This window comes from Micromys minutus (genome assembly GCF_963924665.1).
Source record: "Micromys minutus genome assembly, chromosome: X".
NCBI classification, from domain to species: domain Eukaryota; kingdom Metazoa; phylum Chordata; class Mammalia; order Rodentia; family Muridae; genus Micromys; species Micromys minutus.
In genome coordinates, this window is record NC_137970.1 from 73,639,060 (window position 1) to 73,666,859 (window position 27,800).

At 45.2% G+C, this 27,800-nt stretch overlaps 2 protein-coding genes across 2 annotated transcripts in view; one reads left to right on the forward strand and one right to left on the reverse strand.

Moving 5' to 3' along the window:
- Window positions 1-27,800, reverse strand: part of NOX1 (NADPH oxidase 1) — a gene marked incomplete at both ends in the record, with an annotated part of 376,148 nt that overhangs the window by 347,165 nt on the left and 1,183 nt on the right. The gene's annotated exons all lie outside the window — the stretch shown is intronic.
- DRP2 (dystrophin related protein 2) lies at window positions 32-27,741 on the forward strand. The gene is made up of 22 exons (XM_080909603.1): window positions 32-146; window positions 1,127-1,290; window positions 3,389-3,545; window positions 4,404-4,524; window positions 6,531-6,799; window positions 7,151-7,297; window positions 7,721-7,799; window positions 9,739-9,799; window positions 10,117-10,178; window positions 11,545-11,619; window positions 12,634-12,835; window positions 13,058-13,143; window positions 13,926-14,083; window positions 14,472-14,638; window positions 16,267-16,378; window positions 18,486-18,622; window positions 18,897-18,962; window positions 19,225-19,290; window positions 20,098-20,241; window positions 21,851-22,088; window positions 23,647-23,767; window positions 24,038-27,741. The coding sequence occupies exons 2-22, from the start codon at window positions 1,244-1,246 to the stop codon at window positions 24,160-24,162; spliced, it is 2,640 nt and encodes an 879-aa protein (XP_080765729.1). The 5' UTR covers window positions 32-146; window positions 1,127-1,243; the 3' UTR covers window positions 24,163-27,741.

Here is a 27,800-nt window from a genome sequence, read left to right on the forward strand (position 1 = left end):
CAGCTCTGCCTGTCTCCCAGAGCAGGCTTGCTCAGAGCTCCTCAAGTTGCTGCCTGTCTGCACTCACCAAACGCGGGGTCCCGGTTCCTGCTGAGGGAAAAGCATGGGCCGCCCTGATCCTACCATGGAGTCGTCCGGCAGCACAGGTAGGGTCAGCGCACGGGCTGCAAGGAGGGGCTGACTTCTCAGCTTGTCCCCCAGAACGTGGAAGAGCCCTCACCTTCACGTTGTCATTGTGAGCTGTAGCTTTACTGGGATGATTGGTGTTCTAATTGCCTGGAGACTCTTGTAAGAAGTATGATCTTAAGATGAAGAGGAGAACAGAGGAGTCCCAGCCACTAGAAGGGCCTGCTAGGTAGGCAAACTCCAGGTAGACCTGTGGGCAGGCATAGAAGTCACCTTGGGTAGAGTGGATCAGCTCAGGAAGAGATTTCTTCCTCTAATTCCCCCACACACACCCTCTACTGCCCCCTGGCTGGGTATTCCCAGCACTGTGCTCACGATTTGATCAACTAGACCCTAGACCCAATAGTACTCTGGACCTTACCAGTGCCCAGGGTAGCACAGTAGAGAACCAGGCTGAGAACCTTAGCTACAATCGCCAAGCTTCAAGACTGGACCCCTTGATGCCGACACTGGCAGGGTATTTTTAGTGCAAACTCCAGAATGTTTCTTTAGCTCGTTCTCAGGCCACGTTCAGCTTCATGACCAAGTGCCCTTTAGGAAGATTTCTGTACTTCTTGACTGAGGTATGAAGTGTGGGTTAAAACTGAGGGAGGGGTCACTTCAAAGTCCTAGATCCACTTGGAAAGTAGGGTGTAGGGAACTGGTCACTGCCTTTGGCTTATCTGTTGCTTCTCTGAATCGTTGTGGGGCAGCCCCTCAGCTGTATTTTCAGTACTCTGAACATCTGTGTCTCACATCTGTCCCAAGAGAAGACCTGTCCATTTGGGAGACTTCTGCAGCTCACTCCTTTGAACATCCACCTGCACAAAACAGGACTGGATTTCAGGACCCTGGGACCAGGCTTTCTCTCATCTCCTTCACTCATGTCCCACGCTTAGGTCAGCACAGAGCAGGGCACAGGAAACTCCAGGAACCAGAGAATATTTGTGTTTCTGTCCAGGTTAGAGCTGTGGTCACCAACCCTGCACCCCCTTGGGATGGTGCCGGGGATCCCTGCCTAAGTCCAAATCTCTTGAACGGGTCTGTTGGAGCCATCGGCCCCCTGGAACCATCAGCCATGAATCTGTGTTGGAATGAAATAAAAAAGAAGTCTCACAACCTCCGGTAAGGACTAACCCTTAGTAACAGTTGCTTTTGGAATTGGCTGGGACAGTATTGGGCTCCTTTTATTGTTGCAGTTTGTGTACCCCCCTACACCCCCAGGTTCACTCTCTACCTCTCCCCCCTTCTTTCCTCAGCACTAGAGGAAGAAATCAGGGTTAGAAGTCAGGTTATTTCTATTTTAACTTGTTTTAGGTAGGTGTGTCATCTTGGATAAGTTGTTTGAGTTCTTAGAATTTTAGCTTCCACTTGGTTTTGTTTGATTCTGAGATTTCAGGGCAGGCTTGCTTGGAACTCTCTGTAGAGTGCAGGCTGGCCTCAAACCTTGGAATCACCTTTCCTTTGCCTCTTCAGTGCTAGGCTTATAGGGGAGCACCACCATGCCTGGCTTTGTTGGTTTGCTTGTTTTCAAGAAAAAGAAATAAGTGGAGGACTAAGTAATGCCCGTCCTCCTGACCTCACAGGGTCACACTATATATTCATATAACGCGTGCAAATGCATTCTAAACCTAAATGTGTTGATATATAAATAAAAACTAAGTGATCACCCCCTCCTCTCCCTCACAACTGCACAGCCTTAGACGGGTTCATCTGTATACAATCATCCTCTTCCTGTATTTTGTACTATTAATTATTTATTTAGAGACAGGGTCATATGCATCCCAGACTGCCTTTAAAGTCACCATGGAGCCAAGGGCCTAGAACTTCTCCTCCCAAGTACTGTGATTACAGGCATAAAGTGCCACATTCACTTTCTGTGGGCATAGCAATCAAACTAAATGCTTGCTAGGCAAGCACCCAACCAAGCGAGCTACATCTTCAGCCTGCTTGCACCTTTTTTATGTCCTCCCCTCCCACCCGTGCATCTTCAGCTTGGGTAGGTACAACTTAGAGAATTGTGTCCATGTTGTTTTCTTTCTGCCCTTCTGTGTGTACCTCCTTCTTTTTAAAATCTCTATTTCCTACCATCAGAGCCCAAACTCATGGCTCCTGTAAGGGGTGGGATGGGGGTGATGAGGTGAGGCAGTGAAGAAAAGCAGACAGAACGTGGGTTGTAGTGTCAGATAACCCAGATTTCAAATCCTAGACCCGGGTCAGTCCCTTGAGTCTGTGGTTATGAGCATCCTTGGGTGATAGCCGTGCTCACCCGATAAGACTGTTGCAGGAATTAGTTGACGCAGTGATTTAGAGAACTTTTTTCCAGGTGTAAGGAAGGGGTAGACAGAGATAGTTTGTTCATGCTGACTGTGAGGAATGGGCTGTACCAAACCATGCTTGATCAGCCTCCAGCTTCCTTGTATTACATCTGAGCTCAGACTTTATTTGGGAATTGGGAGCAAACAGACCTATGAGTATAAAATGCAAATGATTTCTTCTGTATTCCCAAAAGGTAGCCAATGCTTTTTTCATCTTTTGAGTCCCTCTGGGCTGCTGATGGGTATGCATCCTTAATCGTGTTCATGGCCGTATTCAACCATCCACCCAGGCTTTTCCACCTACTGCATTCTCTAGTGCACAGGGCAACCTTTGCGGCTGAGCAAATTGATGTGATTTGGATTCCTCCTTGGCAAGATGGGCGCCAGATGGATGTCACCCCTAATGCACTTGTTCAATTTCTTACTCTCCATGGCCTGATGCTCAGCATGCGCTGAAGTGACTTAAGATCCACAAATTGATGTGTAAACCATTTGAATGTAGGCTCCCGACCACTGTTTTTAGTACTGTGCTCCATGCAGTGGGGCCTCAGGAACATTCATCAGTAGCTATAAGAAGGAAGGGCTCCTGGGCCTCCCAGCACTTCCGCTAGAGCAGTTTGAATCAAAGCTTTCTATAAGTGTGGGATGTTAAGACAAACAGATTTTGCTACTTAAAAGGATGATTGACAGCTGGAGAGATGGCTCAGTGGTTAAGAGCACTGACTGCTCTTCCAGAGGTCATGAGTTCAAATTCGAGCCACCACATGGTGGCTCACAATCATTTGTAATGGGATCGGATGCCCTCTTCTGGTGAGTCTGAAGACAGCTACAGTGTATTTATATGTAATAAATAAATCTTTTTTTAAAAAGATGATTGAATCGCTGGTCTTAACTGTTACATGTAGGGCTCGCCTAGAGGCCTTCTCAGACCACAGTGGAAAACTTCAGCTCCCGCTCCAAGAGATTATTGACTGGCTCAGCCAAAAGGATGAGGAGTTGTCAGCTCAGCTACCCTTGCAAGGAGATGTGGCCCTGGTAAAACAGGAGAAGGAGACACATGCTGTAAGTTTGACTCCTGGACGTGTGATGTGGAGCCTCTGAGCAGGAAGTAGCCTTTCACAATACTCTGACAGACAGTCTCTCAGTTCTGCTCAGACACCTAAAGCAGTGGGTTGTGTGTGGTATGCAGTCCTAGTCTGGGGCCTGCGCTCTACACAGTGAGTGAAGGCTTGCTTTCCAATTTAAAACTGCCTTGATTTATAAGAAGAACATGGGCAAATGGGTATAATACAGTGTTTAAAATGCAAAATATAAAACTATGGATTTCAGTTACATAAAAATGTATATAGATGTACACACACACACACACACACACACACACACACACACACACACACACACACGGTGATGCCGCAGGAGGGAAATACAACCAACAGCACATTAAGAGTGTTTAACTCTAGGTGGAAATACTAGAATTCTTAATTTTATGCTTTACAGTTTTCTGAACTTCTAAATATTTCCATGACATCATCTCTATAATCAGAAAATGACAACTATATCTAGGATTTTGGTTGGTTTTTTTGTTGTTGTTGTTGTTTTGTTTTGAGAAAAGTTTTTACCACATAGACCTGGTTAGCCTCAAACTTCCTCTATAGCCTCGAACTAACTGGAAAAGCCAAGCTAGCCTCACACTGAGTCTCCTGCAAAGCTAAGCTCTACTATACATTTCTTCTACTCTGTGGCACCACTCAACTCATTGCACACTACATAGACTTTCTAGCGTTAGAGGTATTCTCTGCTTATAGGGAGGACTGATATATCTGAGTAAGCCTAAGACACATAGTAAGGCCACTGAACCAAGAAGAAAGGTTGCTGATTGAGAGATAAAATTGAAGATAATTTGACTGCTAACCTTTGCAGGCTTTTATGGAAGAAGTCAAGTCTAAGGGCCCCTATATCTACTCTGTGCTGGAATCTGCCCAGGCTTTCCTGTCTCAGCACCCATTTGAGGAATTAGAGGAGTCTCACTCTGAGAGCAAAGGTAGGTGGCCTTCCTGTCCTCCTCCACTTCCTTTCGAGCTGTAGGTACTACTAAACAAACACCACCGTACCTTCCACAGGCTCCTTGTCTCAGCTATAACTCAGGAAGGTAGGTTTTCTCAGTCAGTCCAAAGTCCAGACAGGCACTAGAGTCACAGTTAGTTGTAAGAAAAAGGAAAGCCTGAAGCAAGGCTCACGGGCATGTGACTCTTCAGAATGTCATGTGTGGCTTTGTCATGAGGTATTAGAGAAAGAAAGACAGACAGAAAGAAAGAAAGAAAGAAAGAAAGAAAGAAAGAAAAGAAAAGAAAAGAAAAGAAAAGAAAGAAGGAAAGAAAGAAAGGAGGTATGAAGGAAAGAGAGACAGACACAAGGGTAGAGACTGAGAGAAGAAAAGAAAGACACAGTAAATTGAAGCGCCTTAGGGCATGAGAGCAGTGTGTCCTTTTGAAATGTTGTTTGTCACCTAAGTGACAAACTAGGGCTGTGCTTACTACCCATGTGATATGCACCTTTGTTTTCTCATTTGTTAGTGAAGATACCAATGAGTAAAGGTAGCATTAATCGAAAACATTAGAAAATAAACTGTTTTATTCCAACATGGAGGGACCTTGGCAATACTGGTAACAGCCAGCAACTAAAATAAATACATACATACATCAATCTTAAGAGCAAAGAAGTTGGTGGTGACCTTTCAGATGAAAATTGATTGTGGCTTGTCAACTCTGATCCTGGTGACATCTGGGTCTGACTTTGTAGAGAGGGTCACTTTCTGTTTAGATTCCAATAAATTGCCAAGTCTGAGTGGTGATCTAGCAAACCCTTCTAGAAAGAATCCTCAGCTCTGACACAAGTCAATAGACTAGAAAGAAGACATCATCAGTGGAGGCCTTTGTGGAGTCTGTTCATGGCCTCAGTTTATTTCTGGTCTCTCAGTGGACCAGCTACTACATAAATTGCTTTTCAATGGGCCCTGAATAGGGCAAGCTGTAGAGAGAGCGGTGCAGTTCCATGTAGTGCGGGACTACAGACTCCAAATCCTCTCTTAACAGGTAGTCTGAGGGACAAAGAGGAAACCTAAAATTGAGGAGTCCAAGTAGAAAAGCTGGGAATATTATACCAGACTCCTGAGCTGGGGCTTCAAAAAAAATAACTTTCTTTCTTTGGATTTTAACAGACACTGGTGCCTAAACCCAGTGGTATATGAATAGGACTAGACAACTACACTTAAGCTACTTTAGTCACTGTTTGCCTTAGTTTACCTTACCATTTAATAATGAGAAAACTTTAATGTAAAAGTGGGGGCAACTAAAATGGTCTTATGTAGCAGTAGATGTATGAACCAACACATGATAAAAATTGCATAAAATTAAATGTGTATGTGTGCACATGCACAAAAGTGAATATAGGCAAAACTAGGGAATTCTAAACAAAATTGACCTATTATGCCAATGCCAAAATTCTGCTTGGGATATGACACTATCAGCTTACAAGACACTACCATTTTAGGAAAGGGTGAGGAAGTATTGATATTATTATGTATATTGAAAAGCTAATCTATAATAATCTGAAGATAGACAGTTTTTAGGAAATCTCCGAATGTGGTGCTAGTGAGATGGCTCAGCTGGGAAAGGTATTTGCCTCGGACCCTGACATGAGTTCAATCCCTGGGAGCCATCTTGTAGAAAGAGAAGGCCAACTCCAGCACACTGTCTTTTGACTTCCACACAAACACTGTGGAACACACACACACACACACACATAATGTATAAATACATAAACAAATGAATGTAATAGATTTTTTTTATATTCCTGGATGTACAAAAGGAGCATGACCATGGAAATATATATCCAAGTACGAATCTATGTAGATGAACAAGCTCAAGCCAGTGTCTCCAAATCCACATTTATAAGCAAGCATTTTCTAAGGGGGTGAGTTTGCCTTGCTCTTTCTCTGAGTTGCCTCTGCTGAGTTAACTTGACTTGTCTTCCTGGCTGTCCTCACAGATACCTCCCCCAGACAGCGGATTCAAAACCTTAGTCGCTTTGTGTGGAAGCAGGCGACGGTGGCCAGTGAACTATGGGAGAAGCTGACAGCCCGCTGTGTGGATCAGCACCGCCACATTGAGCATACTCTGGAACACCTTTTGGAGATCCAAGGGGCCATGGAGGAACTGAGCAGTACTTTGACCCAAGCAGAGGGAGTCCGAGCCACGTGGGAGCCCATAGGAGATCTCTTTATTGATTCTCTCCCAGACCATATCCAAGCCATCAAGGTATGAAGGGATCCTTCACTGACTGAGACCTGATGTCCTTTCACAGTGCCAATGTTCCTTCTGCTGAGACGTAATTGCTGGTCTGGGACTCAGCTTTTAGTTATGGGTTGGATTGGGGGCTGGTTTGTCTATAGTCTTCTCTGTCCTACTGCTTTCTCCTGCTATGCTTTTCTGAAATGAATAGAAGAAAACTATGACCAGTGATCACTCACGTCTTAGTTTATTGCACAAATGGCCAAGTGGCTAGGTGTTGTTGAAATTAATCCTCTACATGCAAAGGGTTCAGGTGACTGAATAATGTGTCCTCTTCCCTACTCTTTCTACTATGGCACTTGGGTTCTGGTTTTCTAGTTATTCAAAGAAGAATTCTCTCCTGTGAAAGATGGGGTGAAGTTAGTGAATGATCTGGCCCACCAGCTTGCCATTTCTGATGTACACTTGTCAATGGAGAATTCCAGGGCTCTGGAACAGATCAACATCCGCTGGAAACAGCTCCAGGTAGAGGATCATGGTGAAATGAGCTTTGGGGAGGCATCTGGGTCTGGCTGAGCTTGTGGGGCAGGGTGGAAGGGGAGTATATGCAGGCCCAAAGAATATCAATGGTTTGGAAATGAATGCTACCCAGGAGAGGAATGGTACAGAGTTAGGGGACAGAGAATAAGCATCTCAATTTCCAAGCTGCAGGTAGTGGCCGAACTAGAAGACTGAGAGAGGCTTGTCCAGATTTACACACACTGATTAAACTGGAGAGAATTACTATCACTTGGAACTAAGAGGCCTTTTTTCTGATCCTTGTCAGTGCTAGAGGAGAGTGGGGTTTGGGTGACCATGGAACAATAGAAAAGCCACCTTATGAGACAGCTCATTGGAGGCGGCTGCAGATTCCACAATAATAGACGTTACCCACTGTTCTTTCCATAGGTGTCAGTTGCTGAGAGGCTTAAACAGCTCCAGGATGCCCACAGGGACTTTGGGCCTGGGTCCCAGCACTTCCTCTCCAGTATGTGAATCAAACTAAACGGCATAAAGCACAACCTCAGCCATTGTTTTCAAGAAACTCTACTGTTTGTCTGCTAGGGGTCCATTGAGAGCCCAATGTGTCTTGGTATTCAAGAACCGATAAGGAAAAGCTGTGGAGTGTGGTGGTTTAAAAGATCAGCCTCCCTAGTCTGAGCCACTGTGCCTCCGCCTAAGAGCTGTGCAAATCTGAAAAACTGGTGTAACCTTCTGAACCTCACCTTGCCCATCCGACGGGGAGGGATTTCCTTGCTCTTTAGGTTTCAAAAATTAAATAAGCATATTTGTACCATAGTATTAATTGTGAGCCAGGTACTTTTCTGGGCACTGGGACCATGCTGGTGGGAAAAAAAATCCTTAGATTTGTATAACTAAAATGCTAGTGGGGGAAACAGATCATAATTAAATAAGTAGCCTGGTATAAGGGAAATTTGTGGCAAGTGCTATGGAATATATTAAAGCAAGGAAGGCATGCCTAGAGAGAGAGACTAGACCTAAAAGGGAAGAGACTCACTGAGAGGGTGACGGTTTTCTAGAGCCCTAAAGAGGATGTGAGAATGGGCCATACATGGCTAGTGAGAAGACATAGTGCAGAACTCTCACTGACAAGGTGGCAGTGTCTAGGGCTCTAAAGGCAATGGAAGGACAGCATGGATAGCTGAGGGAGCACTAGGCAGAGATTCTAGCCCTTAAAGCAGGGGCTCGGAGACGTGTGCTGAGGAGCAGCAAGGAGGCCTATAGAGAAGAAAGCAACAGAAAGAGCAGAGACCTTAGAGCACAGAAGGCCTTGTGGGTAAAAGTGAGAACTTGAGATTTTACTCCAAACACAACAGAGGATTTCTGATAGGGTTCGAGGAATGGGGTGACATGATCTGATCTGCATGTCAGCATGAGGTTCAGAATAGATTATTGGGAGCCAAAGTGGGAACAAAGAGACCTCACAAAATTTACTGCACCATAATCCGTGTGAATGGGTGATGCTGGCTGGCCTAGACCAGGGAGGTAGGAGTAGAGATGTCAAAAAAAAAAATGCAGAAACTTATATTTGCACACAAGGCATGAGCATAGTATCTGGCACATAAGAGGAACTCAAAAAGCATGCTTAGAATTATTGCCTTATAGCCAGTCCCACACAGCTAAGTCCGCAAAGGAGTCTTACAGTTGGGAACATTACAATGTGTGAGTGGGGTGAGCCAGGTAACCCAGGCCTCTGCTGTTACAATCTCAATGCTATAGACAGCTGAAAGAGTTCCTTATAAGAGATAAATGGACAATATCAATTCCCCTCTGCCCCACAGATCTGAGAAGGTTGGCATTCTAGAGGAAAGGCTTTGAGCCTCGAGAGAAAATTGTACTTATTTCTAGCCACAAAAGAAGTTCAGCTACCTGCAGCTGAATAGGTAAAAATGACAGCCTGCTTAGGGAAAATACTATGGTTCTGAAGTATCCATGGTCACGTTCTAGCCCTGTTTCTAGTTCCATGGGTCATTAGTGACAACCACTTCCCCTGCTCTTACATCAAGGAAAAACATGTGTTTCTTGTAAATACCACTCCTCGGGAGCTGTTAGCAGTTGGAGGCGAATTTTATTTTCTTTTGTGTCTAAGCACCTTTGAGGAGGCAGAAAGTGTAAAAATGTCCAAAATGGACCAACGAGGTGGTTAAGAGCACTTGTTTCTCTTGCAGAGGACAGAGCTTCAATTACCAGCCCCCACATGGTGACTCCCAACATCTCTAAGTCCAATTTCAGGGGATATAAGGCCATCTTCTGACATCTTCAGGCACCAAACACACATGTGGTGCACATGCAGAGAAAATACATAAAATGAAATGAATTAATCTAATTAAGAAATTTAAGAATGGCTAGGATGCTTGAAGAATACTAGTGGCCAGCTTTCTCTCTCTCTCTCTCTCTTTAAACAGCTTCTGTCCAAGTTCCCTGGGAAAGAGCAATTTCTCCCAATAAAGTCCCCTACTACATCAAGTGAGTGATCATCAGAATCAGAAGCTGGTCTGTCCCCTGCCTAGCCCTTCCATCTCCTGTCTTTCTGCTACCTAATTCCGTCACTTCTTGTGCATTGAGAGTCCCCTGACTAGTCCAATGCTTCCTCTAACTTGGAAGAAGTGCTAAGGTTCTGCCTGGGTGATGGTGAACTCTGGTCTATCAGGATCTTGCAACTTCTTGCAACCCACTTTTCACTAACTGATGGTGTGTGTGTGTGTGTGTGTGTGTGTGTGTGTGTGTGTGTGCAAAGGATGTAGGGAATGTGTTGTTGGTTCTATTGATGCTTTTGTTTATAGTCACCAGGCTCAGACCACATGCTGGGACCATCCCAAGATGACTGAATTATACCAAACGCTAGGTGAGAATGCAGGGTTCCTAAACAGGGTGGGAATTTGTACTGTTGTCTTCATTGTATATTCCATCAGTGTATGAATGGATAAAGTGCATGTCATATACACTAAATGAATTATATATCATTTATGCAATGTAGATAACCCCAAAGAACATTATACTAACTGAACTAAGAGGTGCAGTGGTCACAGGCCACCATTTCAATTATGCAACAAGAATAGGTCCTAGAGATCTGCTGTATGTCATCGTGTGTGTAGTTAATAGCACTGGTTTTATGTGTAGTTTTACTAAGAGAATAGTTTTATAAGTGTTCTTACCAGCAACATGCTACTACTAATAATAATAGTAATAAAAAATAAGAAGTTGGGAGAAAACTTTGGTGACAATGGATATGTTTATGATACAGGATGTGGTAATGTATACTTATCACCAAATTTTTCAAGCTATATACATTAAATACTTGCTTCCTATCACTTTACATATAGCTTCTTGCACGTCCATTGTGCTTCAGTAAGGTGGTTTTTAAAAGAATAAAATAGCCCCTCTGCATCTTCCTCAACTGCATGTTCTCTATTTCCCCCTGGACCATTTGAACATCATTAAGGAGCTATGCTTGAAGACAAAAGTCTGCACTTGATCTTAGCCAAAAGGCTGAGAAGCGATCAGGTACAAGCCTAGTCAGATTTGAAAGGCATCTCTGAGCTGCAGTGAGGGAGACTCTTTCATGCCTTATCTTTGCCTACTGGGAGAAATATAGCATATGTCACAAGTCTATCCATATGACTACAGTAAGAACAATAGGGGGTACCACTGAACATAGCCTTTCTTCACCTTTCTTCTATTGCTGATAGGCACATGACTCTCTCTAGTTTGGGGTGACTATGTGCAACACTGCTGAGGACTTCTTGTATGTGGCTTCTGGTACATGTGTGCCAGAGGTTTTCCAGGGCATACTTTTGGTATGTAGGTCATAATATCATTTCAGCATGCTATAACAATCTTCAAAAGCTGAAAGAAACTGGGTGCTATCAATGGACACTTAGCAAGGGTCAGGTTTTGCCATTAATTTTATGCTTTTATTTTTATTAAATCTAGCAACGAATTGCTTTCTGAAATGTGTGTCTATTGGACCGTGATATAAAATGCACTTCTTGCTTTGTAAGAAAAAGCTTGCGCATCACTGCCATGGACTATATAGCAGCTTGATGGCGGGGTGTATGTGTCCCACTGCATTGTACAATACCCAGCTGTTTCCCCATGTGGTTGCATCAGCGCACACTTTCACCAACATCCCTCGTTCAGACGTCTCCTTGTTGGCAACCATTCTTCTTTGCAGTTCTCTGATCTAACTGAGCCTCTTTGATGTTTTGCAGCCGACCTGAACAACATCAAGTTCTCAGCTTACCGCACTGCCATGAAGCTCCGCAGAGTCCAGAAGGCCCTGCGCTGTATGTCTTCATCTGTTCTTTCCCATGGCTTTTGTGCCCTCCCCACCCCGTTCCCCCACCTGTCTGCTTCTTCCCATTTGCATCCCACCCTGGCCAGAGCTATGGATTGTTTTGATGGGAACACTATAAATGCTGGGACATCTTGGCTGAGAAAACTTGATATTGCCATTTACCCCAAGCCCCAGACTTGTTTTCTAAGACACTCCACACCTATCCAATCCGAAGTCTTCACCCCTCCAACCCCAGCCAGCTTGGGTTATCAAGAAACTGCTTTGCAGTAGGCAGTATCTGCTTCACGGTCTGCTGTCTTGGACTTATTAGACACGGCAACAAGCTTGTTCTAAAGCGAGTTTTCCTGGTTAGTCATCAGCATGTGCCGATGCGTTATTGTCCCTTCTAGCATTGCTCTGGAGTGTTGTTCATTTAAGCTTTCTGTCCCAGGGCTCTAGCTAGGCTGACTCAACGTCACATGTAATCATACTGTCTTCCTTCTGTATGCTTATGTATGCTACATTCACCCAGCCATGCACCACCCTTTGTGTCCAGGGCTAAGCTTCCTAGAACAGGGCTAGTGAATAAATCTGTTTTTAATTGAAACTGATATTGGGCTGAGGGTTTTTTGGCTTGGTGATAGAGTGCCTAGTATGAGCAAGGCCTGGGGATCAGCCCTATGTCCCTCCAAAATTATCTCTAAAAGACAAAAGAAACTTTTGCAAACAGAGAAACTGAGTCCTTGGGAGTCAGTACGGTGCAGGACGTGTGCTCATTCACGTTTCCTCAGAACAGATGGGAAAGAACCCATGTATACAGAAACGTGCATTGTTAACTTGGGCGAACTTTGATGCCGTGATCTTCCGTAGGATGGAAGTTATGGTAAAGAACAAGCTTATGTCGGACTTGCAAACGGTTGGTCTGGACTTAATACCAAATTTGGTGATACCATATAGCCTTGCGTCATCAGATCCCTGGGCTTCTTCTTTGGGCTCTGTCTTCCTTTTCTTCTCTCCTTTCCAGTGGATCTGGTAACTTTAAGTACAGCTCTGGAGATCTTCAATGAGCACGACTTGCAGGCCAGTGAACATGTCATGGATGTGGTGGAGGTCATTCACTGCTTGACTGCCTTATATGAACGCCTGGAGGAAGAAAGAGGCATCCTGGTCAATGTACCACTGTGTGTAGACATGAGCCTCAACTGGCTGCTCAATGTTTTTGATAGGTAAAGGCTTTCAGTCCTGGAAACCTTCCAGATTAATCTGCTGGGACATCTCCATTGGCCATGGTGGGAAGAGCTTGTTCCCATGGTGTACTTGGGTCGGGACAGCTTAGAGCATGATTGGCCAGTGCACTATTGGAGTCAAAGCAGTAAGGAAAGCCTGTCAAGACCTTGGCCTTTTCACATATATTTATTCATGTTTTCTCTCTCTTCCTTTAATCCTAGTGGTCGCAGTGGAAAGATGCGAGCATTGTCCTTTAAGACTGGCATCGCATGCCTATGTGGCACCGAAGTGAAAGAAAAACTTCAGTGTGAGTACAACTCCTGCATCTGCAGTGGTGGTGGGTGGGGGAGGGGTATTGCAAGGAGAGAAAGGAAGGAGACCATAGGATAAGCAGATCTAGTGAATCAGCAGAGTCACTTGGCCACCTTGTGATGTTTTTCAGTTTCCAGGTGCATTTTTCTGGGACTTAGGTGAGGCTTGAAGTAATGGAGTTTAGGTTGAAGGATTTGCTAATGTTGCTCGCCTGGCCTTGAGAAGGTTCTAGAAGAGCTGCCCTCTCTTGAGGGTGGGGAAATCTGCCCAACGTGTGTTTCCACACCAAGAAAGCATCTGTTTCCCCAGGCCTGTAGCGTCCATGTCTGGCACCACACTTACTTAGCTCTCTCTGCTTGCTCTCTGTGTTCTCTCCCCTTTTCTGATCTCCTTTCTCTCACTTTTTTTCTCCTTTCTCTGTTTTTCTCTCGCCCCTGCCTCTTCATCGATATCCATTTGCTTCTTTCTTTCTCCTGTGCTCCTGTGCATCTCTTTATTGCTCTTCTCTCTTCTTCCCTCCCTGCCCCTGTGACCTCCCTTCCTGTCTCATTGGTGATGTCCTCTTTGTGTCTGACTCACTCCCCCAGCCAAACTCAGAAATGTTCTTTTTCAAACCCTTGGGAGTTGAGATAGGGGATGAACTTCTGGTTTTCCCCTTTCAAGTTATCAGTTCAACAGTGCTCTTTCTGTGTCACCCTTTTCTGCTTCTTCCTTCCCGTACCATTCCCTGGTCATTCCTAAATTGGGTCTGGCTATTGTTGATGATGGGCCCAGCAGATCTCTTCAGCCAAGTGGCCAATTCAGGCAGCCAGTGTGACCAACGCCATCTCGGCGCCCTGCTTCATGAAGCCATTCAAGTGCCCCGTCAGCTGGGTGAAGTGGCAGCATTTGGGGGCAGCAATGTGGAGCCCAGTGTCCGTAGTTGCTTTCGCTTTGTAAGTATGGAGCTGTAGCTTCAAAGGGGGGGGGGTAAGATGGCAGGGAGGGAGGGAGGGAAGATGGAAGGAATGGTGAATAGAACAGATGGAGGGAGGGAAGGAGGGAGGGAGGGAGGGAGGGAGGGAGGGAGGGAGGGAGGGAGGGAGGGAAGATGGAAGGGATAACGAGTGGAACAGATGGAGACCAGCCTTTCAGCTTTGGGTGCAAAGTACTCAGATGTACAGGAGCTTTTTTGAGACGGGATAACAGAACTAACAGTTCTCTGAAGTATAGAGCTAGAGCCCTGCAGAGGAGGTTACCGATTTTCTGCTTCACCAGGCACTGGCTGGCACTCAAGCAGCAAGATATTTGGCCTTATATTCATTGAATTTCCTGTTTCTCTAGAGTACTGGCAAGCCAGTCATTGAAGCTTCCCAATTCCTGGAGTGGGTCAACTTGGAGCCCCAGTCTATGGTGTGGCTGGCTGTTCTGCATCGGGTCACCATCGCTGAGCAAGTGAAGCATCAGACCAAGTGTTCTATCTGTAGACAGTGCCCCATCAAAGGGTTTAGGTATGGGATTCAATACCTTCTGGGATAATAAAACTATCATGGGTCACAAAAAATTGGTGACAGAAAAGCATTGTTTAATTATGCTTTATGATTTGTCTATGGTGTATTGTAAAATTTTATTGAAAATGTTTAATTTTTAAAAATTAGAAAGCAAATATTTTGTTATACTTATAATACAAAGTACTACAGGTTCTTAAAAATATATAGTAAATGTTATAAAAATAATCCTTATACTAAATGTTGTATCACACATATATTTCACCATCAACTCCCCAGAAAGAAAGAAAAACTGATTTATATCATATGTGTTATAAATACTGACCCCCTCACACACACACAGCTGACACTACACATAAGAGATCCCAGTGCAGAGTTGGAGACACACATTCACAAGCACTGTTCTAACATTTCCACCATGCAGCGTATATATCCCTAATCTAAAAACCCTGAGGGGCTGGAGAGAAGCTCCTCTGTTAAGAACACCGGCTGCCCTTCTAGAGGTCCTGAGTTCAATTCCCAGCAACCACATGTGGCTCAAAACCATCTATAATGGGATCTGATGCCCTCTTCTGGTGTGTAGGCGTACATGCAGACAAAGTACCCATATGCATAAAATACATACATAAATGAATCTTTAAAAATCTGAGATCTGTGGGCAATGCTCTATCAGGGCTTTCTGGATTACCAGATGCTCAGCCAGCAAAGCCTGCGGAAACATGACCTGCATTTTACGTAAAGGAGACCCAGGCGGTCCTGTAGATGTAATAGCTTCAGAGGCATGAACAACCGGCAGCTGTGCAGCTGAGAATGGCTATGGATGCAGGCTAACACAAAATCAACTTACATGACACACGGGGGCTTTTTGTAAGTCAGGTGCACATTCCTCTCCGCTATAAACCTCATAGATGGGAATATGTTGCCATGTCGACTGACTGAAACACACTGTGCATACCCAGGGCCAAGCTTAAGGGATAAAGCATTATTGAAATTCATTTGAAGCCTCCTGGAGTATAATCTGTTTCTTCTTCCACAAAGCTAGCTGCTCTCATAAAATGCCTAAAGTTTGTGAGTGTGCTGCTGAGGACAGAATTCGGGGACTTGGGCATGCTAGGCAAACACTGAGTCCCAACCTCAATTCAGTCAACCTTTTAGCTTTTTAAAGTACTAACAACTGTCCCTAAAAACACTCCGCATTTTATAACTTGATTAAACCACACACCAAGGTGAAATGTGACTACCCCAGATAACCTGGCTCTTTAGCCGAAAACCCAGGGATAGAGATTGGATTACCTATCATTAGGCATTTCACTCTTTGATGCTACCAGGACTAGGGAAGTTTAGCTTGCCTTTAAAAGAAGATTGGTGGGGGCTGTTCTATATAACAGTGAGACATTTATACCTACCTAGCCCCCCCAATAAGACCTATCTGGCTGACACAATGCCCTTCTCCACACGTCCTGGGATCTGGGACCCTCAGTTTAATGCAGGATTTATGGTCTGTAGAGCGAGGCTATTCACCTGTTGAGGTTGAGCCCCACTCCCTTCTCTGTGTGTCTTTGGATTGGGGCAATGGTTAGGTCACTGTGGTACATTGGATTGTCTTCGTGACTGTATCTTCTCTCCCCAAGGTACCGAAGTCTGAAACAGTTTAACGTGGATATCTGCCAGACCTGCTTCTTGACAGGCAGGGCCAGCAAAGGCAACAAGCTCCACTATCCCATCATGGAGTATTACACACCGGTAGGGAGCCTCCGCACCAGTTGGGGGGGCGGGCATCTCTCAGACAGTAGGTTTTGATCCGGTTTGCACAGCATTGGCACCAGGAGTCGGCTTGCCCTGTTGGAGCATTACAGAAACAATAGGGGTTTGCTCGTTTGAGGGTTCAGGCCCTTCTACTCTTCCATCACAGATTTCTAACACTTGGGGCCATAGTTGCTTAGGGAGCTCTGTGCCCTAATCCTTTAACTGACATAAACTGTTTTGCTGCAGAAAAATAACTCAGGGAGGGGGATGGGGGAGCAAGGTGGTTCCAGGTACCTCCCTTTCTCTTGCTCATGTGAGTTTTCTTGGCTGTTTCTTGTAATGGCTCCTGTACTGAATCCCTGGGTCTCTTCCTTCTACTTTGTGATTTTTTCTACTCCTTCTTGCTCAAGTTACACAGTCCATTAAAATGAGAAACATATGCTTTTAACCTATACTCAAAAAATTGTACTTGGTTTTCATGGGCCTTCCCTTCAAAAACGCCTGAGCCCACTTTGGTCAATGTCCCTGAACTCAGCCCCACGGCTGCTCCATCTGTAGCATCCTGAGCTTGTCCAGTCAGTGTCTTTTAAGATTATTCATTTTGTATTTTTTTTTGCATCTTGGTGTTTTGGCTGCAAGTATAACTGTGACCCACTTGCATACCTGGCTCCTGAAGAAGACAGAAGGGAGTGTCAGGTCCCTTGGAACTGGAGCGACAAACAGTTGTGGGTAGCCTTGTGGGTAGAGGGAATCAAACCCAAGTCCACTGAAATATCAGAGCTCTTAACTGATGAGACATTTTTCTTGCCCCTTCCTCAATATCTTTATACTTTTCTGTTCCTTTAGATTCTTGCAGAATCCCAAGTACACTCCGACTGGCTTTCTCCCCTCCCCACCTCTCCACTTTTAACCTGTTTCTCTGCAATTCATGTTTCTAAGGAATTATTTTCAAATTATGTTAGCACAGGGATGTGTGAGCCTATAGCACAGGGTGTGGCGCGAGTAGGGGCCATGTCTGTTACTTTTCCTTTACTATCATTTACACAAATCATTATAAAGAGCAAACAGAAGAAACTGGCTGGAAGAGAGAAGCAGATAATCCTCTGCCTCCTGCTTATCTTTCCCATTCTTAGAATTTATAGAAAAAGGGCAGCAAGATGGCTTAGTGGGCTAAGTGTGCAAGCTTCCTGACTGCAGTTTGATCCATAGAACACAGGCAGTAGAAGAAGAAACAAAGCTGCCTAAAATGGTTTGTCACTCCAGTTCTAAGGGACAGATACACATGTAGGCAAAATACCCAGATGCATAAAATACAAGATAAATAAATCCTAAAAATATACATATATGCATATGTATGTACACATGTATATGCAACCTACTGAGTCTGTTTAGCGTTTCTAGTATGTACATGTGTGCAAAGCTGACTACTTGGAACTGGATAATGTATGGGAGCTTGTCCCTGGAGAAGAATGGGTCTTTCTCAGCAGGCACTGGCCCCTTGTAGTTCTTCCTCTAGGGGTGAAACTATGGAGTTTCCCTTGTCTATGTTGGCATGTCAGCTAGTGCCATCTCAATGGATCCTATTACACACATCCACAACTAGTGAAAATATAGGTAATGAGAGCCCATGGAGTGCCTGATTCCCAATGATTCTACAGAAAAGGGGATGGGAAGTTTGTAAAAACCAAAAGATCAGGGTACCAGCTTTGAGATGTAGTCTTCTATGGTTAACAGTGAAGAACCCGTGAGCTTTCAATGATATAATTGCCTGAACAATCCCAGTATTACAACAAAAAAAAGATACCTCGAACTCTAGCAAGCAAATGCTCTCGGTAAAAGATTCAGACTATGCAGAGCGGACTGTTCAGTTTAAAATCACAGTCTTCCTTTCTCCTCACCCCTCCAGTCTACCTTCCCAGAGGCAACCAGTGTGGAGCGTTTAGAGTGTATTCTTTGAGATGTTTTATATTTAATTGGGAGGGGAGGGGAGGCACAGCCAACTCCAGGATACCAGACACATTCTGTGCTCTAGTGGAGAGAGTTCCACGAGCTCACGGTGTCTCAAAGTCACTAGCACGGCTCTCTCTGTCCCATCTCCCCACAGACCACGTCTAGTGAAAACATGAGGGACTTTGCCACAACCTTAAAGAATAAATTTCGCTCCAAGCAGTATTTCAGCAAGCACCCTCAGCGAGGTTATCTGCCTGTGCAGTCAGTCCTCGAGAGCGACTGCAGTGAGACGTGAGTACGAGTAGCTGAGCAGAGGCTCCGGGTCACCCATCCAGGTCACCTACGTGCTGGGAAGGGGCTGAGTCACAGGTGAGCTGGACAATGTTCCCAGGTGAAAACTCACCAGTGACAGGGCAGTTCAGCTTAAGTATGACCTAGATTCTGGCCCGAGCAATAGAGTAGGATCCATTCTTTGTATCTTGTTAGCATCCAAGTGGGGAGGGTCCTGAGGAGAACAGGCTTTTGGGTGCCTTTGGTCCTCTGAATCTTTGCTGCTCTCTTCCAGACCCGCTTCTTCTCCGATGTTGCCACACGCTGACACACACTCTCGAATTGAGCATTTTGCCAGCAGGTACCACTGCTGCCTCTCAGTGGGAGTGGGAACTGTATATGAAGTCCAAGTAGAAGTGGGTGGGAACTGTAGGAAGTCCTCGGACAGGGAGAATTAGAATGAGCCAGGGAAGGGGCAAAAGGGAGGGGGCCCCAACAGCAGAGCCCAACACTTAGTGGTGGTAAGTGGAGGGCAGCCAGCCCAGTGATCCTACTGTGCCGCTTCAGTGCTGGGGATGGGAGTGGGTACCACATCCCGCATTCTCTCCTATCTTCTTTTCTAGGCTTGCTGAGATGGAAAGTCAAAATTGTTCCTTTTTTAATGACAGCCTGTCCCCGGATGACAGCATGTGAGTTTCCACAGCTGCTAATTTTCCAGAAATAGCTGTCCTTGGGATCCTTCTGCCACTATTTGGGAATGGTATCTCATCAAGAGAATGGGAGGCTGGGGGTTAGGGTCCTTGATTCCCTGATGAAGGCAGGCTGCTTCCTGACAACAGAGTTTAGGAGGAGAAGCCATTTCTCATCTGTCAACTGAACCACCTACCAAGGTCCCTTCATAACACATAATACCATCTTTCCATGCCCAACTTTGAAAAAAGAGGGAAAAGGCTCCTGTCTAAAGTTGCAGAAAGGAACCATTATCTCGTGCTTCGGATACAAAACCCCATTAATGCTATAGAAGCCCTAAGAGAAAAGACAGACATGACTCAGGTATGGCGTAAGGGAGGTCCGGTGGCATAGAACAGAGGGGTCATGACATCTCTAAGACAGGTTCCTTGCCTGTAAAGAAGGCCTAGGAATTGCTGACATGGAGCAGACTGGTCCTGACTAGGACAAGATCCTTCTGGAAGGTGAGAAAGGAAAGACACATGATGGGGGAAACAGCACGGAAAGGAAGGTGATTTTCTCATTATATTTGAGAAGACCCCAGACACCTCAGCATCCTGTAAACATCTCCCAATCCTCCCTCAGGCACTGCCTCTTTCAACATCCCAAAGCCTGAACTTGATGCCTGGCTTTCTTTCTGTGATTTCAAAGTGAATGCGCCAGCATACACTTCCTGGGCTCTGAGCTAGGATCTGAGAACTGGCTCCTTGACTTGTTTCCGTGTTCACCACTGGGTCACCTCCTTTCCTCTGCCCACGCCCATGCAGAGATGAGGACCAGTACCTGTTGCGGCACTCCAGCCCCATCACAGACCGAGAGCCGGCCTTTGGACAGCAGGCTCCATGCAGCGTGGCCGCAGAAAGCAAGGGGGAACTAGAGAAGATCCTCGCCCATTTAGAAGATGAGAACCGGTAGGTACGGTCATGGCATGAATTAGTGTGGGTGCCAGAGGCTGGCAGCTTGCGCTTCAACCTTGACGTTTCATGTGCTATGTAACCTGGATCCAGTCATCTTCTGTTTTCTCGGCTGGGTAATAGGGGTGATAGTGATGCCAACTTGCCAGGCTTATTTTTAAGACCAAATGAGATCAAGCATTGAATGTGTCAGTCCTTATAGTAAGGGTAAGTCAATGTTGATTCTTCTAATAATTGTTTGAGGCCTTGTAATATAACTCTTACTTTTCTGAGTACCCACTAGATACAGGTATAGGAAACACCAGAAGAATGCAGATGAAACTATGACCTGTCCTTGCTCTCAAAAACCTTTCTGTACTAAAACCAGGAAGAACTACTTGCTACTGAGTGAAACTATCCCAGGGGCTTGTGACCCTACCATACAGTATTTCCAAAGCAGAGAATACAAAGTGCCAAGAATGTCATTAATCACCACGGAAGTCGAGGTGGCTGCGTGGGCCCGACAGAAGCTGAAGGCCCTTGGAGAGAGGGGAAGACCATCTGCAGATCCTCTTAGGGTAGTGCGTTTCAAGCATTAGTGTGCATAGGGGTCAATGGCAAAGCCTGGAAAAAATGCAAGTCCTCACCTCACTCCTGGGTGTGGAAGGCCTGAGTTTCTATTTCTAACCAGCTGTCAGATATTAGGATCACTGGTCCCCACACCAGTCGTGGAAGTCTTAGAACAATGTTCCTCAGGTGGTAGAGTTGCAAGTGAGGTTTAGTTTGCAAAGTGTGTGTCGCCAGCCCAGGAAAGATAAATGGGCAAACATACAGTAAGCTTTTAGAAACCTTTCCAGCAAACTTGACATTGTCCGAATAAAGCACACAGTTCGTGTGAGTCCATTACGTTGAATCAGAGAGAGATCAAGTCGCGTGTTGTTGAACTTGTTGGGCAGGGCATGGCAGTGGTGCGAAGTGTGGACCAGTTGTGAGCATTGGGACAAGCTGTACAATGGAATGAACTGTGATCAAAGCCCTGGTTTCTCCAGGGAAGGTCAGAAAACTGCTACGTTGAAGCAGCAGAGAGCAGGCTCTGGGAAATGCTAGGAGGAGCCTGATTCTCTTTGCCTAAACAGCAAGGTGATAATGCCTAGATGTGAAGTGTCTCCTTGATGACCCACTGTGAACATTCAGGTCAAATTGGAGGGCAGTAGAGAGAGGAGGCAGGATAGGTGACCTCTTTATTGATGCTATGTCTGTGCTGAGAATCAAAATCTCTAAGTAGAATAAAAGGTAAGCCATTGGCACCCATGCCTCTTTTATTTGCAGACCATGTTCTTACCTGCTTTTTGAAGGTCAGAATTAATCCCCAAAGCATCAAAGCCCTAAGACATTTCTTGTGTGAAATGTCAGTGTACTGCTCAGAGGCTACAGGATGGCAGTGTAAATGTCAAGCAAGCTAGAGAGGAGGTGGCTGTGGCCATTTCAAGCAGAGCATCTCCAGGGGTTAGGTTGGGAAATCACAAAGACCCACCCACACACACACTCACACATAAGAAACGGGGGACTCTTGGAATCTGGAGAGCTAGTTGATCCTGTTAAAACTTTAGGTCTTTGTCCATGGCAGGATTCTTCAGGGAGAGCTGAGACGCCTGAAATGGCAGCACGAAGAGGCGGCCGAGGCACCTACCCTGGCTGAGAGCTCTGCTGAAGCCACCCCAGACCACCGCAATGAAGAGCTTCTAGCTGAAGCCCGGATCCTGCGACAGCACAAAAGCCGCCTGGAGACACGTATGCAGATCCTTGAAGACCACAACAAGCAGTTAGAGTCTCAGCTGCAACGCCTGAGGGAGCTGCTCTTGCAGGTGAGACGAGTTTCCAGGATGCGGGCAGCTTCCTGATTCAGGAGGAGGGTGCAGAGAGCTGGGGTTAGAGCAGAGAGAAGAGAAAGTGCCACTTCGCTGCGGCAGTAAGGTGACTTTGTGAGAAGAGCTGACTGGCAATGGGATGAAGAAGGAAGCGGGCATCCTTAACCAGTGCTCTTCCCATTCGCTTCCATGCCACCTCTGTGTCACTCTCGGGCTACCTTCGGACTTTTAAGGACTTTTAAGGAAGCTCTGTGTCATAGCCCATTGGAATCTGGTATTTAAAACAAAAAAAAAAAAAAAAAAAAAAAAAAAACCTCATCCAAAGCAAAGGGACTCAGTGTGGCACATGAGGTGATGATAATACCAGCTTTAAATTAAAACAAAACAAATCAGTGGACGGTGAGAGATGACCCAGAAGTTAAGAATACTCATCCAGAGACCCAGAGTTCAGCTGCCCAGCACCCATGTAGGTCAGCTCACAACCATGAGCAACTCCAGGGGTAAGGAGGCAGGCACATTCTTCTGGCCTCCAGAGGTACCCACACACGTGTGACATACACTCATAGATACACACATAAAAATTAAAAGATACTTTTTCGAAAAAGGAGGCTAGCAAGGTGGCTCAGCTGGTTAAGTCCTTCCCACACAGGCTTGACAGCCTGAATTCAATCTCTGGAACCCACATACAGGTGGAAAGAGAGAACCAACTCCATGAAGTTGTCCTGTGACCTACACACATGCTCTACAGCACAAATGCATCTGCATATACTACATACAACAATAATAATAAGTAAGCATTTAAAGAAGTAATAGTACCAACATTGTAGGATTATTACCATCCTAGAACCAAATAATGTATGTGCAGAATTCAGCAAGATACCAGGAATATAACACACTAATTATATATGTCATGTGCCATTGTCCTCATATGCAATAGGCAGTGTCCCTGTTTTCTTTACTGTTCAAGGAACAGCCGTTTTCCTTTTTTAACTGATTTTAAGTTTGCATCCACAACTACTAATTTCATCCTGGCCTCTGTGCATTGGTATCACCACACTGTGTCCTCCCATTGCCCTCTGTTCCCTCCCTTCTCTCCCAGTCAGCCCCGCCCATTCTGCTCTCTAATGGCATGTGTTTCATTAGCCTGTGTAGTTCCAGGGGCAATCTTTCATGAATCCCTGGAGTTTTCTAACATACACTGTGCCATGAACTTAAAATCAGGTGTGCAGCGATGAAACTCCAGAAAAAAAATGGGCTCAACGTAAGCCTAATTATAGTTGAAATGACACCAAAAGACCCTCAGTCTTTTAAGACGTATTCTTATAAGAGCCAGGAACCTTTGGCGTGTGTTGTTAAAATAATTCACTTGATAAGTGAACAATCTAAGAGGTTTTGTAAAGGGGGAAGGCACAGTTTACGGCACTGTGAAAAGCTTCTTAAAGAACCAGGGCAAAAGGGTGGGCACAGAATCTTTAAGGTTCCTTTTAAAGCTCAGGGGTCTAAGATTAAGGTCATGAAGACGAAGCCACTTAAATCATCTCTTACCTCTTGCTAGCCACCCACTGAATCAGATGGCAATGGCTCTGCAGGCTCATCCCTAGCTTCCTCTCCACGACAGTCAGAAGGCAGTCATCCCCGGGAGAAGGGACAGACTACCCCAGACACTGAGGCTGCAGGTAAGTTCCCCCATGTAACCCACTTCCTCCAGTGATTTGTCCTTCCCAGTGCTTTACTAGAGCTGGGACTAGGGTTGCGCATAATTGATTTGTTGACTGTTTCATCTGTTTCTTCTGAAAGTGTCTAGTGAGTGCATCCTCAGTTCCAGTAATTTGAATGTGAGGATACAAGTTCTCTGAGCCCACTATTCAGCTAATAGCAGCCTACCGCACTGCCTTCCTTCTTATAAAGGAAATCTCAAGATCTCAACTCTCTCTTTTCTAATGTAGATGATGTGGGGTCAAAGAGTCAGGATGTCAGCCTATGCTTAGAAGACATCATGGAGAAGCTCCGCCATGCCTTCCCCAGTGTGCGAAGCTCTGATGTGACTGCAAACACTCTGCTGGCCTCTTGATGGAGTCAGATCCCCCATTATGTAGTCCATAATCCTTTCCTGATTCTTGCCAATGCCATCCCTTAACCTTTGACCAACCTTTCCAGTACCCCCTGGCCCCACATTCCTCAGCCAGACATATTTGGGCCTGGGACAGCCGCAGAGATCTAATGGTATGTGAGATGTGGTGGGGGAGGGAGGAGAGCTGTGCTTCTTCTGACTCTAGAAATGTACCCATTAATCTTTAAGACTGAGCCTGTCCCTTATGTTACTCTGCCGTGGCAGCCCAGGCAAAGGCACTTGTCACCCAAATAAGGAGCAGAAAGTTACCTTGCAGACCTAAGCAGAGCCCATTGCTCCCTTTCGTTTCTCTTTGGAACACATAGAAGGGAAAGCCTAATGGTTCTGCATTATTGATTCCCCTGGGGGTTATTCCTACTCTCTGGCCCAACTGAAAAAGACAAATGGGTATCCCTGAGACACTCCTCCAGAGTCCCCCTTAGCAAGTCTGGGCAGGTTATGTCCTAGTACTTTAGCTCCAGGGCATAGTTTTCACCAAGAGGATTATATCTACATGTTTTTTTCCTCAAATATATTTAATTCATCCTGCCACAGTACCTACCAGAGCTTCTCTGATGGAGGGACATTTCCTTATAGACATGCTTCCACCCTATATTTGGAAACATTAAAGAAATACTTGTTTCTTTATATCCCCCCCCATGCTCCTGTTTCCTAATGGCCTTGACATCCCAAGAGACTCATTGAGATGCTCTGGAAACCCATCTGAAACCACTCTTTGGTTTTCTAAGTCTGTCTTCACTGATCTGCTGACAGGAGTGGTAGCTTCTTCAACAAAGAGGTCTGCCTCTCTCTCTCTCTCTCTCTCTCTCTCTCTCTCTCTCTCTCTCTCTCTCTCTCTCTCTCGTGTTTGTGTGAGAAAGGAAAAGAAACCCTCTATCCTAGAGGAGTATGGGCCTGATGCTCTCCAGGATATAACCATTTGATAGCATAGGTTGGACTGGGTGCGAAGGCTTATTGCCCCCAGATATTCACTGGAAAGTGCCAACTGACCAGCCTGAATAGTGGTCCCTGCTTAAAAGATACTAAAGTTGAATCAGAAATCTGGCCACCCAAAGTGGAATAGCAGAAAAAAACTGTGCATAAAACTGATGCTAACACTGAAAGGTGAACCCAGTCCTCAAAATGAACTAATCTTTCCTAGGCCCTATATAATCTAACCCCTTTGTCCAGCAACTGTTCAAAATAGAATGTGGATGTGGAAAGAGTGGGTTTGGGTACTTGGAGCAGGGGCAGAGCCCACTTACTTTCTACAGGGGCGAGCTTTCACCCCAGTCTTGCAATGGACTAAAATTTGAGTTTATATATACATATCTATTTTACATTTCTACTGTACATCAGTGCTCTCCCACACTTACTCACATATTAAATTCTAATACTTCTTAAAGAATTATTGTCCTGCCTTGCTCTTTGTTAGCTGCAGTCTCTAGTAGGGAAGTAAAGGAAGGCATCCTGGCTGTACCTTTAGGATGTTTTTCTCTACACTGATATCTGAGGTAAATTGACCTTTAGACTAATCCAAGGAAAGTCTGTGGCCACAGAGTAATCTAACAGGAAGAGGCACTCTGTTCTCCTCACTAATGCCAAACTTTGTTCCGTTGAGACTTGGGCCTTGGGTAAAATTTTCTTACTGCCCTTAAAAAAAAATGATTTAGGAACCAAAATAGAGCACATCCAAGCTCAACCCACTCCACACAGAAAATGACAAAAAGGCATATGTTAGACTTTGCCAGGCTAAAATAGAATGCATCCATGGTTCCTATTAGGTCCTAAGGTGTGAATTGTGGCCTTACAGAATGCAGTGGTTGTCATTCAGGAGAGAGTGGGATGTTTAGAGTTCTGTATCATAAAACAAGCCGCAGCAAATACACAGAACTGCTAGGAACCCAGATTCATCTGTTCCAGGGAGGTAGAGAAGTAGCCTGGTTCCAGAAGTCAAGACTGGATTCTCCCCAACCAAGCCACATATTCAAGGGTCAAACTTCATGTCTGAATGTCTCTCGGAAGAACTGGGTGTCTGTTTATATCACGAGCATTTGGCAGGCAAACATCAGACACAGAACCAGGTCATAAGTCAGAATGAAGCATCTTTGTAGGAGCCTAGATTATGGGCAGGATTTAAATAAATTTGTTGTGGACTCAGAAAATATGAAATATGTGCCTCCCCAGGCCTTAGGAACATGGATACTATGAAACAATCTGAGTCCTTTTGTAAACCTCTACCCCATTCAAGAGTTCTTAGGCCACCGAGGATCTGTGACAACTTCATTGGACTGGACTTGGTAGAAAAGATGTTGGTCTTGTTATGTAGGATTTGTGCTGGACGTAGACCGAAGCAGCAGGTCAAGGTTGAAGTCTTGTGTTTACCTGCAATGCCCCAGATGGGCCAGTGGCAGTCACTGCTGTGTATGGAGGCAAGTTGCCTGCAGAGACAAAAATGACTTATTGGACAGTGTGAATCCATACTGGGGTTGAATTTAGCAAAATATGTTCTATGTTATTGGGTATGTTGTGTGTTGAAGTTCCTAGAGTCTTGTGTAATGTATAGCCGTAGAGTTGAAGTCAGTGAAAGAGTTGCTGGATTAGTAGTCTAGGGAAAATCTTCTGACTTATGAGATAGCATCAGTGCTGAGGAATGTGTTTACTGGATTTTTCTCAGCAAATAGTGTAGGCAATTTATTCTGGATGGAATTTGATAGAGAACAATAAGCCGTTGGGAGGGTAGCTGTGCTTTTCGGTTCAAGCAGAGTTGCTTCACGTTGACTGGCAATTGTTCTGGAAGGCTGACTGGCTAGAAGACAAAAGGCTGTGGCACCCAGGAGGACAAGTGCCCTTCTCTTCAGATTACAAGGGTGAGAATCAAGGTTCTCAGTGTTTGTCGAAAGGCCCAGACTCAGGTACTACTTCACGATGGAGAAACCTGATTGAGATTCCAGGTGTTTTATGAACTGGTCTGACAGTGAAAAACAAACCAAGGGGCACGGCAGAGGCAAAGCCTGGGAAATCTTTTACCAGCAGATTCATTCTAAGGACTACCATTCCTTCCTGGGGTATGTGTTTTTAAATGGTTTGGGGGTTCAGTCCCCAGCTTCAGGCAAGAGCATTTGTTTCATCTCATATTTTTAGTTGCGGCCCAAGTTGTGAACTCTGGGACTATTTTCTGCTACTAATTCCATCCAATTTCCTGTCGCACTTTGACAAATAACCAACAAAGTTAGGAACAGTCCTAGGGGAGAACCTAGAGGCATTGCCCTAATGCTGTGGAAATTTAGCTCCACAGCTGGGTAGCCCAATCTGTAGAAACCTGGGACTTGGAACAAAGAAATACTTCAGCAATTCCTCACTGTTTTAACATGTGTGACTATAGGAGAGGGGAAACTCAAGGCCTGGGCTCCTCTCCCAGTGTCCTTCTCCTCCTTTAGCTGCCATTTTTGGAAGGAGACCTGCTGAATGCCCTTGCTGTTCCCAAGGCAGTGTTAAAAGCAGACTGAAGTCGGCTATGCTGCTTGCTGGCTGCAAGAATTGATCACAAGGATAAAAATTAGGGGATAGGGGAGGTGTCGAGGGTGGCATGCAATTGT

Coding starts and splice junctions, on each gene's coding strand:
- DRP2 (XM_080909603.1), top strand. CDS start 1,244: ATGAATCTGTGTTGGAATGAAATAAAAAAGAAGTCTCACAACCTCCG. Junction 11,620..12,633: donor AGTCCAGAAGGCCCTGCGCT/GTATGTCTTCAT, acceptor TCTCCTTTCCAG/TGGATCTGGTAACTTTAAGT. Junction 18,963..19,224: donor ATTGAGCATTTTGCCAGCAG/GTACCACTGCTG, acceptor CTTCTTTTCTAG/GCTTGCTGAGATGGAAAGTC.